Consider the following 19,134-nt stretch of genomic DNA (forward strand, 5'->3'; position numbering starts at 1 on the left):
AGAGTGAGGTTTTAAAACAGAGCATCCCCAGTGCACAGTGCTGGCCACAAAAGGGACCCGCAGTAAGGGTTCACAGAGGGAATCATTCCTGTCCTGCTCGTGGGCTCTTTGGCTCTTATTTCTCATTTAATGCTATGTTTTGATTCTAAAGAATATCTCTTGGGGCTGGAGATTTAGCTCAGTGGTGTAAGCACCTGCCTGGCAAGCACAAGGTTGTGAGTTTGATCCCCGGTACTAAAAAAATAAAAAATAAAAAAATATCTCTTAGCTGATTGCTGAGGGCTTACTCAGAACCCCTGCCTCAGCTGCCTACATTCAAGTTTGCTTTTGCTTAAAGAGTTTTCTAAACAAGGAGTCTAGAGAAAGGAGGTACTGTGTGAGGTCCCTGTGGATGTGGAAGTCACTAGGACGATGGGGTGAAGTCAGGTGTGGGGACTGAGTGAAAAGTAAGCCCAAACGGTGGGACAGGAGGAAGTGATGGAGCTCCAGCTAGGACCATGAAGACCATTAAAGGAGGAAGCAGGCAGTCTCCGTGCAGAAGCAGCCCCAGGATGGGCTGCTGTGGCCTGAGGAAGGTGAGAACGTCCCACTTCACAGGGATAGTATTGCTGTGACATTCACAGTCACATTCACAGAAGAGAATCAGATTCATGGAGTCAAGGCAGCAGCAAGAGCCCATGCAGACATCCTGAGTTTCAGAAGAGTCTGGGGCTGCTCTTGAGTCAGTGAGGAGGAAGGTTTGGAAGCAGTCGTGAGCAGCCTTACAGGGGAACGCAGTGAGGGATGATGGGGGAGGATGGCTGGCCCCTGCGAGGTTGCACCTTGGGCCATGTCTGGGTTTTAAGAGACGAGACAGCTGGAAAAGGCAAAAATACTGAAAGGAGGTTCAGAATGAGCTGTGCTGCTTCAGGGCCGTGGTCGTGGTCCTGCCCCAGTCGAAGACTCCTGATCCGTACTTTACAGTGCGCAATTTGAGAGCCTGTAGGGTTCAGCATGGCTGCTCCCTCTCCCAGCTGACAAGACTCTGATTAACACGTGCTTCCAACCACTGTAGAACTTACTTAGACGGCTTAAATATTGGTTTAAATACATTTTATAAATAATGGAAGTCATTTTAAATTATATTACAATAAATAAAATATAAGAGCTTATATAAGGAAACATAACCAGCCAGGTAGAAATCAGTGCATTCTCTTTTACTTCAATTATTCCAGTCCATAAATAAAGATTAGCTTTCAATCGTACTTTAAAATGTCTTGCAGGAGAAGCCTCTGGCAGTGGCTCCAGCTAGCACACAGCTTTTCATACTGCAGAGATGGTGTCCTCTTCATCTTGAGCCCTCCCCATAGGGTCTGGCATCATGCTCTGCACGCTGAGCCTCACAGAGTGCTACGCACATCAGAAATGCTTTTTCTACTGAAACTTAGTGAAGGGTCTTAAAGGAAAATATTTCTACCCACTAGACACACCTGTGAAGTGGAATGTCTACCATGCTTCAGCCTTAAATTAAATGACAGGAATTCGGAGATGGGTGAGACACATTTTCTACCTCCAGAATCTTGGAATGAATCAAGGCAGGCAGACTTAGAAGAAAACTTCCCTCAGAACTGTGATGGAAACTGCAGGTGGCAGGAAAGTGGCCCTGGCCATAGGGACTGTTCCTGCACTAAGTGCACAGGGAGAAGGTGACCCACGCCTAGTGAGGTGTAACGGGGTGGATGGGCATTGGCCGAGAGTGCAGGGATTCCAGGCAGCTGTATCTCCACATTCAAGGAGCCTCTACTTGATGGGAAGCAATGTTCTAGACCATGGAGTTCACCCAACTGATATTTCACCTACTGATACTGAAACTAGTGAGACCTCTATCATTGGTCCCCAAAGGGTACAGTTCCCAGTGGAAGATACTTGTGTTAAAATGCATGGAGGTTTCTTCGTGCCATCCGAGTACTGTCTATTCTGTGTTGATTACACAGGATCTTCTGCAAGTCTTTGTTGTTTTTATATCTCTGACTGAAAACATTGTGCTGACTGCTCCCCCTGCCTACAGCTCTTCATGGAGCACTTCAGAACCCTGCAGCTGGTTTCAAGCATGGTTGCCACATGCTCTAGGAACCTGAGGTGTGGCCACTTCCTGACAGCCCCACTCTCCCCCAGTTCTGTCCCTGTGCCACTGCTTGTCCTGCTTCTTCATGTGTGTCACAGCAAGGATTGCTCAAGGGCATCTTAGGTTGCTGGAGAAACTCCTTCCTGAGTTATTTTCAGTCAGTCTTAGGAGTTAGCACAATAGCTTCTGAAACCAGCGGTTTCCAGGAGAGGCGCTGGGAAGTGGCACACAAGGACACTGGGAATGCAGGATGTGGGGACATTTGTGAATGTGGCAGAGAGGGAGGACTCTGACTGGAGCAGCAGTGAGTGAGGCACTCCCTGAGTGTGTTTTCAGGGAGCCCCAAGTAGCTTTATGCACAGAGGAGACAATTTGCAAGTGAGGTTCCTCCCGTGGTGATTATAAAGGGCTTCTCAATGCAAGTTTTGGTTTCCTAAACGTAGTCAGGAAACTGTTCAGCACACTTACCCATCCTATTCCCCCACCTTGACCACTCCTCTTTCTTTTCCCCTTGCCCTTTCCATCCTCCTCCTCCTTCTCCTTCTTTTGCTTTTCCTAAAACAGCTTTGAAGCTGGTCTGCAGTGCCCCATTTCCATGGCGAAGATTGTCCTGGAGGCAGGGTGGCAGGGCAGCAAGGCTCTGCCAGGGGCCAGCATCTGTGCGGGCAAAAGACTTCCTTTCATTGGGCTTTTATCTTTATTCTCCACTAACGAAATCTGTGTGTTTCTCCTTAAATGTATAGAGCACGTTTTCTGCAGCCAAACTCGACTGAGACACATTTCAGCCAACGTGAAAGTGGCTAAATTGGAAATTTTCTGTATTTGTTGAATTGTCCCAACTTCTGATTCTTTTTATACTCACCATATTTAGGTGATGATTTGTGGTTACATCAAGGCCTTAAGGTCACCAAAATGTGTACTTCAACATGATTCTGTTATAAAAGATGCTATGGTTAAATGGAGAGATTAAATGAAAGAGAAGCAGATGTTCCTGGTACCTTTGATCCTGCTTTATCAGGATACCATGATCTAAAGCAGACCCTGTGGGAGAGGCTGTGTTCAGCATCTTTACCCTTTTAATAACAAACAGCGTTACCTCGGTCTACCTGAGCATTGGACTCTAGCAGTTTTGATATATTTAGTTATATAGAATACTGGGGGGTAGCTATAAGTGGGTGATTTGATCATAAAGATAGTGATTATATATCTATCAGTCATTTATTAGATGTATATGTGTGTGTTACAAATAAAAAGAATCCCAAGCCTCTCTTTTTTGTAAACCTGTAACTGTTTTAATACATGGAGTTAGATTCATAGTCTAAGGCATTTTACAAATATCTTAACTGTAAAACATACACACATACAAAACTTTAGCTGGTCAAATGTGCAAAGAATATGCATTTTTAAGAATTTCATTTTTAAAATTCTGTTTCTCTTCTCAAATCTGAATTAGAACTCTGGGAAATCTTTATAATCCATTCTGTGCTGGTTATTAGCAATGAGAAGAAATGGAAATAGTCACAAAAAGGTCATAGAAACATTTAAAAAAGAAAAACATGTAGTAACCGAAGGAGAGTTTTAGTTTCAAGTAGACTTTAATTCATTCCATAGATTTGTTCTTCAGAAGTTATATGGAGATCAGTTGCAAAGAGGGTAAAGAAACAAAAATATATAATGAGAACTTGCTTCTAAAGGGAAGCTTTCCAAGGAAACACTTGTTCAAATGAATACTCTGTATCTATGGAGAACTTTTATATGCATGCCTTCTCACTTAGAGGTTCCCTGTCATACTATTTCATGTCATTTACAAGCACCATAGAATTCTGTACTCGGAACAGACTGCAGAAATCCTCCTATTCCCATTTTACAGACAAAAAGGCTGGGATATCCGGTGTCTGGTCATCAGGCAAAGTGTTGATGGAGTGTACATTGCAGTCACATGTTCCTTTTCTTCAACCAGAGTAGAGCTTCGTTCTCTTACTGCATTTTCATACTTTTTACATTTACTACTATTAAAACCCATGAAAACCACCAGCATCTCTTGGACAGAAATCAGATGATGAAAAGGTATAGCCACCCCTGACCACGCTGACCATAAGGAGGTGAGCTTTGGCCAGGTTGGTACTTTATCCACGTCACCCATGGCTGCATGCTGTCTGCTGGAAGTTTTTGTCTTATAGTATATTTTGCAAAGCCCAGAACTGCTTAGATTATCCCAGTCTTACCCTATATACATTAAGGTCCTGCATCCCTGTGGCTTAGTGTTGCGTGTATGTCTGTGTGTACATGCACACACACATACACATTCACTATAAGCCAAAGTTTTGCTCCAGGCATGTAATTAATTTTGCTGTGCCTACAGCGTCCAGTGGGTAGAGAGCTTATGACTTCTCAATGGCATTCCAAGACAGTAATTTTTATTAAAATGTAAGTATCAGAGCCCAGTGTCTAGAAAAATAAAACACTGATAGTTTTTCATGTAAATACTTTTCCAGTGTCTTATAGTATGGTATATTTTCCATACCTCATTGGCCTGAAATCAATAACCAGGGGACACTGCAAGGCAAATGCAGTCAACATGTTTGTACTAAAGTCTACATGTTAGGAGATGGAGGCCTTCATTAACCTTGTTTTTTTTTTTTTTTTTAATTTGATCTTCTCTTTCATCTTGGACTAAATATGAATTTTTCCCTTTGTTTCTTCCATGCTAATCATTCACATCAAGTCGTTATGAATATATGTGAAATATTCTAAACTCTGTGACAGAATGGCTAAAACATTGTTATAATTTATGTTATTTTCATTAGATGGAAAATGGATTCATAAAATGATGATAAGATCAGTGTGTATTAAGTCATCAAGTGCTGAGCATAGTGACTTTCCAGCAATCCCAGCACTCAAGAGGCTGAGGCAGGAGGATCACTGTGAGTTTGAGGCCAACCTGGGCTACATAGTGAGTTCAAGTCCAGGCTGAACTACATAGTGAGAGTCTGTCTTTAGGAAAAAAAAGATTAAACCAGAAATTATTTATCTTTTTGCACAAAAAGAACAGTAAATAGAAAATTTAAAACCCTGAGAAGCTGCATGCTTATGGGAATAAGTGTAACCCCAACTATTTGGGAGGCAGAGGCAGGAGAATCACAATTTGAGGCTAGGCTGGGCCGCTTAGTCAGGCCCTGTTCAAAATACAAAGATGGAAATGCATGTTGGTGGCAGAATGCTTGCCTAGCATGAGTAAGGCCTTGGGTCCAGTCCTCAGCACCAGACAAAAGTACCCTGGGTGCCGGCTTTGACACTGTCATAACACTGTATGAATATGTATTTCACCTTTCTGAGTCTTTGTTTCTTTTTTTCTAAAATAAACGTCCAGAACTGTGGAACTCATATATACACTAGTTACTCTAAAACAGTATTTTTTGAATTGTGTTCCCTGGAGTACATGAACCTGTTAGAAATCCAGAATCTCAGGCCTCACCCCAGACCTGCGGCATCAGAATCTCAGGGCTTCCCTGAGCTCAGAAATCCCAGTGTGAATGAGGGTTCCTGTGATTCTGGTCCATGCTGAAGTTTGAGAATCACTGAAAAAAAAAGATGAATAAAATGTAGTCCTTATTCTTGATGAGTTTGCAATTTAGTACTTTTAAATCTCTAATTGTTTACCAATTTCAGATCTATAGATATAAAAAAATCTAATGGTATGTGTGCTGTAGTAAATTATAAGCATGTTAAATTGCTAAGACTGAGACATTTAGGAACAGTGTTATAAAGTCAGCTTAGGATTTCCCATGGCAAGGAATTGCCCTTAGCGTAAAGACTATATATCACATAGTTTGAATACCCCTGTTTGAGTCCTGAAATGCATATTAATTTCATACATGTGCATATCAAATGCAGTTTGTTTTTACTGTAGCACAGATATAAAAAAAGTAAAAACAAATATTCTGAAATTATGCCCAGAATTTTAATCTTAAAATTTACATTATGTTTATGTATGAGCACCAGGCACATAACCTCTCATTCAAATCTTCTCTGTATAATGTTTTTATTATTCTCATTCTAAAACCCATGTGCAATTTCAAGAGAAACTTGTAGTAGACTTTTCAAAATGCAAATCTTGCTGTAAAACTCACTTGAGCTTCAGAAACATAACTGACTTACAGTTAAAATTTTGTGGGCAAGTGGATTCAAGTGTGGCTAAAAATGTATGGGGTGAGAAACCAAGGGCAAATATGATCACCTCTGAGTCAGAAGGAGATTCTATTGATAAACAGGCTGTCTGCTTTAGATCTCATCTGAGATATGAAAGAACTATAAAACTGCTTTTAATTTTGTTTTGCCACTGTGGCCAACCAGGAAAACACAATGTGAATTTGGGTAGCATATTTTTCCAAAAATTTTTATCAAGAATGTTGTTAGTTCAGAGATCCATAAGTTAGTGATGCTTCATAATAAAGTGCAGTCTTTCCTGTGTGACCTCGGTGACCGTTACACAGACACCACCCTGGAGGAAGGGGCTCCCACAGCCCAGTTAGGTGTTGAGGTCTGTGAGCCCTTGGAGTCATTAGCACCAGTGCTAACTAAATGTAAACACCTTTCCTTCCAGCTGCTGCTAATTGGTTTGGGAATATTTATTTAAGTGTTGATTTTAAAGCTAAAAATAGTACAGTGATGTTTAAATCCAGTGCGTCCTAGCTGTCAGAAATGCTACCATGATCCTGAAAGTGTTGCTAAAAATGTTCTCTTGTTTAAAATTGTAGTAATTAAACTTGTCTGTTGTAAGAGCCATGTATGATGTGTTCCTCTGATCTGATCCAAGAAGTGAGGGGCAAGCTTCCCAAAGGTCTCCGCCAGTTAGCAAGGCATGAGTGCCTGCTGAACTTCATTAGGAAACAGGTTGTAATGTGGGCAAGAGATGAGACAAATTTTGAGATAGTTTAACGCTTCATATTCTGTGCAGCTGATCTTAGATCCCTATTTTAAACTAAAATTAAAAATAGAAATCATAATGATTTCATTAATAAAGTTAAATATAGAGCTTCCAAATTATTTTGCTTCTAAAGGCAAATGTGAAGATTTGAAGCCACATAATTAATATTTTTCAAACCTAAACTTGAATAAATATAGAGGCTGCTCAGCAGCAGTTACTTGTACCTTAACTTCTTCCTAATCAGAGTTATTTTTGCCCCTCTCTGTCCAGCTTTAAGATTCATGATTTTACAGTTTTTCAGTTATTTAAATGAACTAGAGAAAAAATAATCATTTTCATTTTTAGATATGTGTGAGTTCATGACTCCTCATTTTACCATGTAACTTAGTGAAGGGGTAGCTTAAGTACGCTTAAATTTCTGGTCAAATATCTTGTTACTTCCGGGAAAGGAGACTTTACATACCCTGTTTACAGCAAAGCTGACTTGTCCATGTGACTTGAAGTTACAACGCTGCTGCTGAAGTTAACTTGAGCTGGTTTTATGTCCTTGGAGTCCCCTGCACATCTGTCTCCCTGACCCATCAAATGAACCTGTGACTGCAGGGTATAGAAATGATTTGGCAACTGCAAACACTACCCATGAGCTGAGCTGACAGGCTCTCCCTTATACCCCTCTCTAATAGCTGTGGCAAGGCAGAGCTTTTAATGCCACCTTTAAAAGAGTACAACTCTTGTCGTCAATGTGAGTCTGCAAACAGGTGTTCTGTTCGGGTCTGCTTGCGATGTAATTGCTCCAAATGTGTAGGCAGCTCAGCATCCTCAAGAGCACAGGATCATAGAGTGCTTTCCAGCTGAACCTGACACTCCCAAATATTCAGAGCAGCAATGTCTGTTGACACTCATAAAACCTTTACTTGCCATCTAACTGGAACTAGAAGAAAAATCCCCTTAACCCTAAGTATGTTGATTTGAAACATAAAGTATGTTATTTTCCTATGTTAGTTAGACATCAACAAGAAACTTCCACTTGGTATAAGGTACAGTAGGGCAAAAATAAAGTGTTAAACATTTATAGTAGGTATTTGAGAAGAGAAAGACAGACAGACGCAGAATTACAAACCAAAAGAATACTTATTTTAATTAACTGAAGCACTTAACTATTTATGGGTTGGAAGATTTTATGTTGTTAAGATGGCATTCCTCTCTAAAACTAAGCCATAGGTTCAGTGTGGTCTTTATCATAATCTCCCTGGCTTTTTTGAGGAAATATACAACCTGATTCTAAAATTAGCATACAAATATAATTAATATAGAAATGTAATAATGAAACAAGATAGAAAGGAAAAAACATCTGGAGGTGTCATGAACAATTCTGTCAGATTCATCTATCCTGATTTCAAAACAATACAAAGTGATAATAATCAAAACTCTGTAGAGCTGACCTAAACATAGATATGGCAATGAAACAGAGCAGAGAGATCAAAAAGCAACAGTTTAATTTTTTGAAGCATTGCCTTTTTATAGAGATACTGAAATAATTTAATGGAAAACAATTTTTGTACAAATGATTCAACAAACTGTATATCCACATGCAAAGAATGAGTTTAAAGCCCTACCTCATACCACGTGTAAAAATTAACTCAAAGTGGTTTCAGGCCTAAACCTGAGAGCTAACATCATAAACTTCTCAAAACATGGAAGCAAATTTGTACAGCCTTGTACTAGGCAACATTTTTTAGAAACATCAGCAAAAACACAAGTAACAAAAATAAATGAATACACTAAAGCACCTAATCAACAGTTCCATTTCTTTATGTAGACACCCAAGAGAATAGAAAACATGTCCACACAAGTACAGGTTCGCAAACGTTCATGGCAGCATTATCTTAACAGGCAGACTGGAATTAATGCAAAATGAGCTGGTGAATGGAAAAGCTGAGTGTGGGATAGCCTTAGCTCAGCTACTATTTATCTGTAAAATACAGTGAAATACTGATGTATGTGACACACGGAAGAGCTTATGGATTAGGTTAGAAATGTGCCCCGAGTCCTCATGTGTTTGGAGGGTGACTGCGTCAGGGGGTATAATACTCAGCGCATGAGTCCATGGCCCAGTTTGGCCTCTGAAGTACTGTGGGGAGGGGCCTGGCTGGAGGACGTTCTCAGGGTGTGACCTGGAAAATGTATTCCTCCCCCGGCTCCTACCTTCTCTTTTTCCTGGCTACTGTGGTTTGAACCAGTGTCCTCTGCCCTGGCCCTTCCTGCCACTTGCTGTCTTCCAGGGAGCCAGACAACTAAGGATCAAATCCTCTAAAATCTCTATAAACCTCTCTTCCTTTGAGTTGTGGGTGTTAGATATTTTGTCCTAGAAAAAAGAAAGGGATTTAAGATAGATTCTTTTTATATGAAGTATGCATAATAGAAAGCAGAAAATAGATTAATGATTGTGGCAGACAAGAGAAGAAAATGAAGAATAACTGCTCAGGGTAAGGGTTTTCGTTCTGGGTGATAAAAATGATCTAACTTTGGTGGCCGTGATTGCAAAATTGAATATACTTAAAACTACCAAGTTGTACCCATTAAGAGATGAATTGTATGTAAATTACTGTATATCTCAATAAAGCTGTTATACAAAATTTGACCCTAAAGCCCCAAGCAAGTATGTCTGACTCTGAAACCTGCAGATACCTTGCCTGTAGCCTCAGAAGGCATCTCATTCGACTGTAAAACTGCCCTGCCAAGCCACTTTTGAGTCCTGACTCAGAATTGATGGCTGATAGTAAATGTTTTCTAATCCTTAAATTTGAGAACAACTTATTATTTATCTTTAACAAACTAATACAATAAACTCTATGTGTTATGTGCTTGCTATCTAGAGAACAAGTTTCTCTTATATGAGATAGCTAAGACACTTAATGATTTGAGCATAAACAAGGTCATCAAATATCTTGACATACAACATAGTGACAGGTTCAAGCCTTTTGTAAATTTTCTACCTAAATATTATTGTAACCTGCCCAATCCAGAGTCATTTTCTCTGTAGTAATTTGTCAAGGCCTTCATAATAACACAAGTATTAAAAGCTTGTAAAGATGTTCATCTTTGAAGGTTTGAAATGTTAATCTCTGAAGTGTTCTCTAACTTTACAGATTTCTTCTCTTTATTTAAGTGGAGAAGAGAAAACTAAATTTAAAAAGTATTCTAAAGAGGGTATCTGTCATCCAGCACAAGTCTGCTTGGTTGGGGGGTGGAGAGTGGGTAATAGAGGTATGAACAAATACTTCATAAAAAAAAAAGACACACGAATGGCCAATAAATACATGCAGAAATGCTTAACATCACTCACCACCAGAGAAATGTACATGAAAACAACTCTGAGATTCCATCTCACTCCAGAAAGAATAGCTGTCATCAAGAAATCAGTAACAAATGATGGCAAGGTGGGGGAGGAGCTTCTTCATTGTTTGTGTGAGTTTAAACTGGTACAACTACTATGGAAATCAGCACAGAGAGTCTTTGAAAAGCTAAAAGTAGAAATTCCAATTGACCCAGTTATTTCCCTTCTAGGTATCTTCTCTAAAGAGGTAAAGGCTTCATATTGCAGTGATGCATGCATAGCCATGTTTATAGCAACATAATTAATAGTAGCTAAATCTTGGAAGCAGCCTCAATGCCATCAACAGATGCCTGGGTAAAGAACACGTGGTGTTTACACACAATGGTGCACTACTCTGCCATAAAGAACGATAACATTGGGTCATTTGTAGGAAAATGGATGTATCTTGAGACCATAATGTTATGTGAAACAAATTAAATACACAAGCTTACGTATTTCTTTTGTATGGGAGACCCAAAGTATAAGGAAAGAGCAAATAAAAGATACCTCATAAGGAGAAGGCAGACAGTGGGAGATGGATCTTTCTCAAGGGGAACAGGGATGAAAAGAAGGGAGCAGGAAGGGAAAGGACGGGAGGGAGAGAAGGGATTCAGACAGGATGTAAGGTGTGTTATTTACACGCCCCAACCCCCCACAAGGGATGTGAACAAGTACTACATATGTGTACTAATACAGAAAATTATCTGAAGTAGAGTAAAATAAGCCCAGGGAGAAGTCTCACAAATCCACCCACCCCATGTGAAATGTTGCTCCGTAGTCTTAAAAACCAGAGACAATTGTTACGAGCATCGGTTTGCCACATCACAGTGCTCCCCAACAGCTGGATCTTGTTTTCTGGAGATACTGACCTAATTCCCTGTCTGTACACCCTCAAGCTCACACGCTTCTCCTCTTTGCAGGATCATGCATCCAGGGCCATGAGGGCTGTCCATAGCAGTAGGTTTGCTCACAGGCCTTCCTCCACACAGGTAGCTTGTTTCAGTGAACTCAGAATCCGTGTCTAATAGTGCCTGTGACTGCTTCTAAAGAGTGGGGATCCACAGAATTATCTGTTAAAGAACAGCCCCATGGGGTGCCAGAGGACTGATGTCGAGCAGCGTGCTGTCAGGAGCCTGTCCGCTGCTCTGACTTCTCCAGGTCTCATGAGCAGCACCGCTGTCCTGGGCCACTCCTGCCTGGGTGGGGCTGGTGTATGTTACACTTAAAAATTAGAGGTCAGCTTATTTCCTTTCTGTAATGCGCATCTTCAAAATCAAAGTCTCGTGATGAAGAACTTTGGCTCTCTTCTTCTTCCAGAAGCGTTCCTGGGCACTTTATCAGAAGCAGCGTGGCTGGCCCCATGTTTTCATGGATGTGTTCTCTTTGTACTTTAGTACCGTATCACGGGGTGCTAGCAAGTGCAGCGTGCTAACACATCTCTCACCCCTCCGTTGTCGCCACAGCCTTCCCTCCCCGCCGAGCTCTTTTTTATGCTGGCTTACAAGGCAGTCCCAAAAGCTGAGGGTTGAGTAGCAGGAAGCTGAATGATGAATTCTGAAGCTCTTAACATATTGTCTTGTGTGAATGGCCCATTTAAACATTTCAGAAACCAAATGGGAGAGAAAAGTACATTAAAAGCACTGAAAAGATTAACACCTGTTTCCAGTCTTAAAAGAGATTGGAACATGTGGTCTATATCCAGAATAAAACCATTTACTCTCCCACGTTGAGATATTTTATTCAAATCTTCACGTTTAGATGTGCAGCACCCACATGCTTACGGATTTGTTTCTCCACAGGATTCCACACAGGAGCTGGGAGGCCGAGAAGTGATGAATGGAGTACAGACAGAACTCTTCACGGCACCAAGAACCAAGGATGCATTGAGGTATTTTCTTCATGCAAGCAAATAAGAATATTGTTCTTTATTTCAGCTCCATCCTGGTTTATTCAACAGTGTGTTACTGGTTTATTTTACAGGAAGGACTGACATAAGTAGAACGTAGCATAAAGTATGTTCCCATTCTAGCATTAATTACGTAGTTGTTCCGTTTCTCCTGTTTTCTGTAGAAGATACAAGAACTCAACGGCAAACACGCATATACAAGCGATCCTCAATCTTTCCAGTGCGCTGCTGCAACCAGGACTGCTTAATTACTTTTCCTTCTCTTTGAACAGCAGTTTAAAGTGAATGCTTCTTCGGAGTTCATTGTGCTTGAATGTTTTACTTTGATTCTAGTGCTCTGAGTACTGCTTTACGTTGTTTGAATAATCTCGCAGTATTTAACTTGATGTATATAAAATGAATCCAGTCTACAAATCAGAGTTTTTCATGATGTTTATGAAAGTAATTCATGATTTGAAGTCAGTTTTGCCCATGTTTTCCAGTAGTATTTTTTTTCTTATGCTAACTGTCCAGTACTAAAGCCTGGTACTGCCTGTTCAAATTCAGTTCTGTTGCTTATTTGATCTGTGAACTTATACAAGTTCTTTGCCTAAGTTTCTGCTCTGTAGAATATAAATATTATTAAATATTCCTTCAAAGGGTTAGTACAAGGACTAGTTATTATCCTGCTATGTGTAAAGTGTATTATTTATTGATAAAGGGCTCATATGCAGTGATTGGGGCATAGGGAGTCGTGTGTATTTGCAGCTGTTGCTACTACTGTTATTGTCACTATTTTTGTTACAGGTTGATTACTCCTTATTCAAAATGCTAGGGACGAGAAGTGCTTCAGATTTTGGACTTTTTGAAGGGGGTCTGCATAGACCTTCTAATACAGCATACTCAATGTAAAACTTTGAAATATGAGATGCTTTAAAATCCTAAATTTTTTGAACATTACAGCAGCCCTGGAAGAGATTCACATGTGGGTATTTTAATAGTGTTACTTGACTTATGTCATTTTTATGATTGTCATTATCATCCCTTTAAATTGCTTCAAGTTTGGCAAAAAGACAGTGATTTCGTATGTATTGTGTGGTCATTTACCATTAAAAGGTGATGCTGCTGGGAAAGATGACCATTCAACTCATGTGTCCTTTTCACTGAGTCCAGTTATTAATAGGTGCCAGTCCATTTGCATGAAATTTCCCTTTAAAACTAGGGCATTATTATTTACCATACTGTTTTACTGTGTGTTCTCAAATTTGTAATTTATAGCCATATTATCATAATTATTTTTATTTAGATTATTTTTCTGATTAATGAGGTGCACAATATTAAACATTTGGTGTTAAAAAATCTCCAAAGCACTGTCTTTTCAGAAGCTTGATAATGGATCTACTACTTTTATTCTATTTGGCTTTAACATCATTTTTCAAATGTTAGCCTTTTGAAAAATTTACTAACATCTCAGATAAATGCTACATGGGTACCTATCACAGACTGAACACTTTTTTGGTTTATGACTGAAGGAAAAAAAATAGCTAAGTGTCTTCTAGGTACAGAAAATTGTGAGAAATAAGAGTAGAGGATTTTTTTAAATTTCTAAATTACATGTATGTAAGTAAAATTTGATTGTCAAAACAACCTTTTGCATTATTAGTTGGTGAAGGAATTGTAATTCAGAGCAATTAAGTAATAGACACAGTTTACATATACTGCTCTTTTCTATGAACCTATTAACTCAAACTTACCTGTGTGTACCTTCTGAATCCTTGCTTCTTTATTTCATTCCATATACAAGGGCTGAGAAACTTCATGTAGTGAGTGCCAGTGTGAGAGAACGTCAAATGAAATCAGCTTCAGATCAGATTCAGAATGTTGAATGTATACAAATTCCCAGTCCTTGCCAAGTTGCCAAGTCCTGGTCCCTGCAGGCTCTAGGCTGGGAGAGTGCATTTGCATGAAATTTCATGGGGGGACAACCCAACTACCAGAGGAAAGCTTGAAGATTACAGTACTAGCAGAGGACACTGCTTTGGCTGGTGTGAGATCAAATAAATGTAGATTAGGATGCCACTCCAGCTGAATTACGTGGGCAGCATCTTTCTGACTCTGGACAGGGATGTTCAGTGATGTCGCACGTACATTGGCCCTACCACAGGTCTTAGGCACACCTATAGGCAGGTGGCATACAGACTAAGAAAATCATCTCCAGAGTCCATTTCCATGTGTCTTGGATCTATTTCTAAGCCCACCAACATTGTTAAAACTTCTTTTGCCTTTCCTCTAGACTATTACCATGAGCTACTGTTTCCTCTCTGAAATATCAGTCTCTCCTTATTCTAATTGTTCTCATGTACTACCACTATATAAAATTTCTAAACCCTTCCTTAGTTCCCCTTGGGTTTAGTTAAGCCCTAGATTTGAACACTGACTTGCTACTAACTACCTATGCCACATTGGGCTAATTAACTTCTCTAAAATGTTTTCTTCTTAATGAAAATGAGTGTCATGATCACACAGATTGAGAAGATTAATTAAGGTATATTACAAGCAACTGACAGTGCAAAGCTAAACGAAAGGCTAGATAAACATTAATTGCTATTGTAATTAATGTCATTATTAAATATTCTGATTTTATTGTAATTATTTCTTTTCTCAAACAAGACAATCCTCCAAAGGATTTCTGACACTTAATGTAGGTCTTGGGATGTATTTGGTCAGTGAATGACTGAATGGTACAATAAATTGCTCCGTAAATCATAACTATGAACTCATTCATTAGCAAGCATCTTTATTTAAAGAAAAATAATATTTAAAGGGATTTCTCTAAATAGTTTTTCTAATAGGGCATGCCCTATGAATCACCATGTAATTTACTTTGATCTTAAGAAGACTATGAAGCAAGTGTTTCTTGGGATTTTATTCTACAACATATACTTCAAGCTTCTCTTTAAATATTAATATGCATAGAAGACCTTCCCCACCTCTAGCTCCTGTGTCGCCTCCCTCCTTACCTGATTCCTCCACTCCTGCTTCCCCAGGTTTCCCTGCTCCAGATACGGCTTTTCTTCCAGGCTTAAAATTGCCATCACATTTTATCCTATCTTCTCTTCTCCCTGTGACAGCTACTCACTGGGCAAGTTATTTGTAGGGTTCATCTGAAGCCATCTTGAACCTGTCCCTATGGTCTTACACTTTATTCTGTAATCATTGCTCAGGCCTGTGTTCCCTCAAAGATAGATTACTGCAGTAATTTACTAACTCTTGTCTCAAGTGCCAATCTCTCCCTTGCCTTTTCCTTTTCTGACTGATCCCACATATAAGTGTCAGGCAGATGTCTAAATTACAGCATTTATAATGCTGTCGCTTAGTTTCGGAACCTTTAGTGACTATTTTCTACAAAATTAAGTACGAATTTCCCAGGTAGAATTTGATCGCTTGAATATTTGACTTCCAGCTAATGGTTCAATCTGCCTTTGTACATACTACCCTCCCCCTCTTTCTTTGCTTCTTCAATTTTCTCTCACTCCTTCTCTTCCTCTTCATGTTTTCTCCCTCTGTCGTATTACAACCCATCTGTGTGTCTCCAAACCATCCTGGTTCAGTGTCTCAGTTCAGGCACACTTTTCCCCTGAGTGTGTGCCCTACACCCCTCACCTGTCTTTTCTGATGGGAAACCAATTTGTCCTGCAGAGTCCTTTCTCAAATGCCATCTTAGGGAACAGTTTCCTGATCCCAACTTCATACTGAAATCCTGTATCTGCTGCCTCTGAACCACAGCAGAGATACCCCTGCTTTGAGAGTGGCATATCAGAATATTTAACAACTCCTGCTCTGGAGCGAAATAAAGCTCCATTTGAGTCGCACATCTACCTTATATGAGAGATATCATGCTGGGCAGATTTTTAACCTCCTTGAGCATTAATTTACTTCCCTCTAAAATGGAAGTACTTACACATTTGATATGCATTCATGTCTAATACCCAGAAGCCAATTAGCATATTGCCTCCAAAATAATACATCATATTCATTGACAGTGTAGTGCAATAGGCACCTAATGCCATAGGCTGATTGTCTATAAATTTAAAAATTTGAACTCCATGATGCTCCAGAGTTGTAAACTTTTTAAGTGTCAGCATGATGCCTGTATTACTCAGTGCTTACAAGAGCCACCACAAGGCTCCTCAGAAGATTCTACAAGCTCTGAATCAGATTTAATGCAAGACACAGAAATGTACAAGTAGCTGCCCTTGGAGTCAAATGTAGAAAGTGCAGAAGATATATCTGCATGCTAGATGTAAAGGATCCAGCCGAAGGTCTAGAGGCCTCAGCAAGAGTCTACATCAGGAAGCCGAAGGAGCCAAGACAGAAGGGCAAGGGATCTACACCAGAAGGCTGGAGGCTAGAGTCTGTGCTGCGGGCTGGAAGCCAGGGATCTGTGCCGAAAGCCAGGGGATGATGCCCAAGGCAAAGGTGCACACTGGGGCTGTTCCAAAGAGAACAGCCCTTCAAAGCTCTTCCCAAGAAAGTCAGCTCAAGCTTCTCCAAGGGAGATCACTTTAAATCCTTCCTCCTGCTCTCATTTTGTACTGGTCCGACCACAATCCGACGTAAAGTGGTTCTTCCACACCTAGAATCATGCGGACTCAATTCCGCTAGACATTCCCCACTCAGCTTGACATTAATCAGTTCACTACTGCAATGCCATAAGCAGAAAATTACACACTATAAAACTGTATTTAATATACAAGATTGTTTAAAATAATTGTACAAAAATTGCCCTCAATTTAGGCATGTAAGGTATATATAAAACATAAATAAAATTTGTGTTTTCACTCAGGATCCATCCCCAAGATATCTTTTATATATGCAAATACTCTAAAATGTTTAAAAAATCCAAAATGTGAACTAATTCTTACCCCAAGCATTTAAGGTAAAGAACACTCAACCATACTGTTTTTGTTGCTTTATGTTAAATTTTATAATCTATCTTAACTCTTCCCCTAGACTATGAACTCCTCAAACACTAATCTTTGTTTTAGCTTTCAGAACTTCCCCATTGACACTGGGAACTTTATTATCTCTATTGAATTCAAGTGAGCACTACCACCAACAATAACAACCTATCTCTTGTTAGATTTTACTGAGCACATTTGCACTGACATCTCATTCCTAAGTAGCGTTTGCAATCTCCTGAAGACTCATCTTGGAAGTTCCCCTCTGCCATCCATCTTTCGTTCTGTTACACATGACAGGCCTGCGAATCAGTTTCTAAAGCACCAACTAACACCTCCTTGGTGTCAGAGAATCCCTTAATTTTAATGTTCTCATTTTACAAAGGAGGAAATGAGGCTTTAGGTATCAGTTCACATGAATCACTCACCTACATGGCTCAGTGTAATCCTGGAGAAGCACTTTCTCACTAATTACATATCAGTGTAAACCATGATGCTCTTCAGAGGCAAAGCGTCTCTCCCTCCTAGTCCTCTGTCCATCTCTCCCATGCTCCAAGCAAAGTCCTACACTAAATTAATAATCAGAGAGTTAAGCATGCTGACCACTGGTTTCATGTGAAGACATCAGACTTAGACACCTTGTGACTTCAGTCGTGGTTTCTGCCCCAAACTTCAAGTCTTCTTTTCTGGGTGGAGACCACCCAGAGCTCTGCATGTCTAACTCTAGTGAAGTGGTCATAATGATGGTCTCTTTCCAACCACTGATTTTGTCACTTTACCCATAGTTTTGCCTGAGTTCTTAGATCAGTAGCAGTTGGTTCCAGTGATTATTTGAGTGAGTTTTGTCTCGGGGACCCCAGAGCATTTTGCTTATTAGTTGACCTGAAGCTTTGCCACTACTTGTTTTAATATGTCTTAAATAAATTAGCAGTTTCAATCTTAGTGAAATCTTTCCACTTTTTCGTCTCTGTGGAATAAAATATACCTTTAGCTCACACAGTCCATGGTCCGTTTTTTGTAATTCCCTTTTCTTTCCATTGCTAGAATATCCTTTCTGCCTCATTTTCTATATTTTTCATTCTTAGTCTGCCTTTCGATGTATCTTCTTGCCATTGTACCATCCTCCCAACCTAAGCAGATAGGCATATCCTACTCAGTAGGCTCTGAGGTGTCTACACCAATAGCATCAGGAGCCCATTTCACATTTTCATGAGGTTTCAGTTTGGGAGATATGTGCAAAGATTGACGAAAAACAACGTGAATAGTTGACTTCTAAAAATTTATTATAGCAAAAGACATATCATCGTTAACGCCCCATGAAGTACCTTGCCTCGTACCAAACAAACATCCATCATTCTTGCCACTTCCTGAAGCACCTCTGATGTCCTCTTTCACAAGCGTTTTACAGATGTGGAAACAGTACAGTGAGTGGCGCTGCTGCGTGACATCTAATAGAAAGACAGGCTCCACGGGAAGACACCGTGGTGTGCCCCCATGCCTGCCTCATTTGTCACATGTGGCACGTTGCAACTTCTAGGTTAGGGTAGCTGAATTCAGTCCTGCTTACTGCGCATACATCCCGTGAAGCAGGCAGATACAGAGATTTCTGTAGAGCTCTACAAAGTTTGTATGCTATTGTGGAGATAGGTTCCTTTTCAAACAAACACCTGTGAATTTGGCTAAGGGACCTACCTCCTTTCTATCTTATAGCATAATGTATAATATTTTTTTAAATTTTAAACCAATTAAATGATGCAGCAAAACTGGTACAGAACTTAAAAGCAGGATACCAGGAAAACAACAAGAGCTACCATGGTGCATCTTGTCATCTTCATAATAGTTGTCCATTCCGTCAGGGATAACAAAATCAAATCAAAACCA

General features: G+C 39.9%; 1 protein-coding gene across 5 annotated transcripts in view; it reads left to right on the forward strand.

Annotated features, from left to right (window-relative positions):
- The window catches only part of Pard3b (par-3 family cell polarity regulator beta), a 990,158-nt gene that overhangs the window by 512,583 nt on the left and 458,441 nt on the right, over nucleotides 1-19,134 (forward strand). For all 5 annotated transcript variants that reach the window (XM_063236623.1, XM_063236627.1, XM_063236624.1 and 2 more), the window contains one exon: nucleotides 12,207-12,295. In XM_063236623.1, coding sequence (XP_063092693.1) covers nucleotides 12,207-12,295 — 89 coding nt within the window. The remainder of the gene's footprint in view (nucleotides 1-12,206; nucleotides 12,296-19,134) is intronic.

Source organism: Cavia porcellus, unplaced genomic scaffold, assembly GCF_034190915.1.
Source record: "Cavia porcellus strain 051 isolate PalLab524CR breed Dunkin Hartley unplaced genomic scaffold, mCavPor4.1 scaffold_26, whole genome shotgun sequence".
Classification (NCBI taxonomy): Eukaryota; Metazoa; Chordata; class Mammalia; order Rodentia; family Caviidae; genus Cavia; species Cavia porcellus.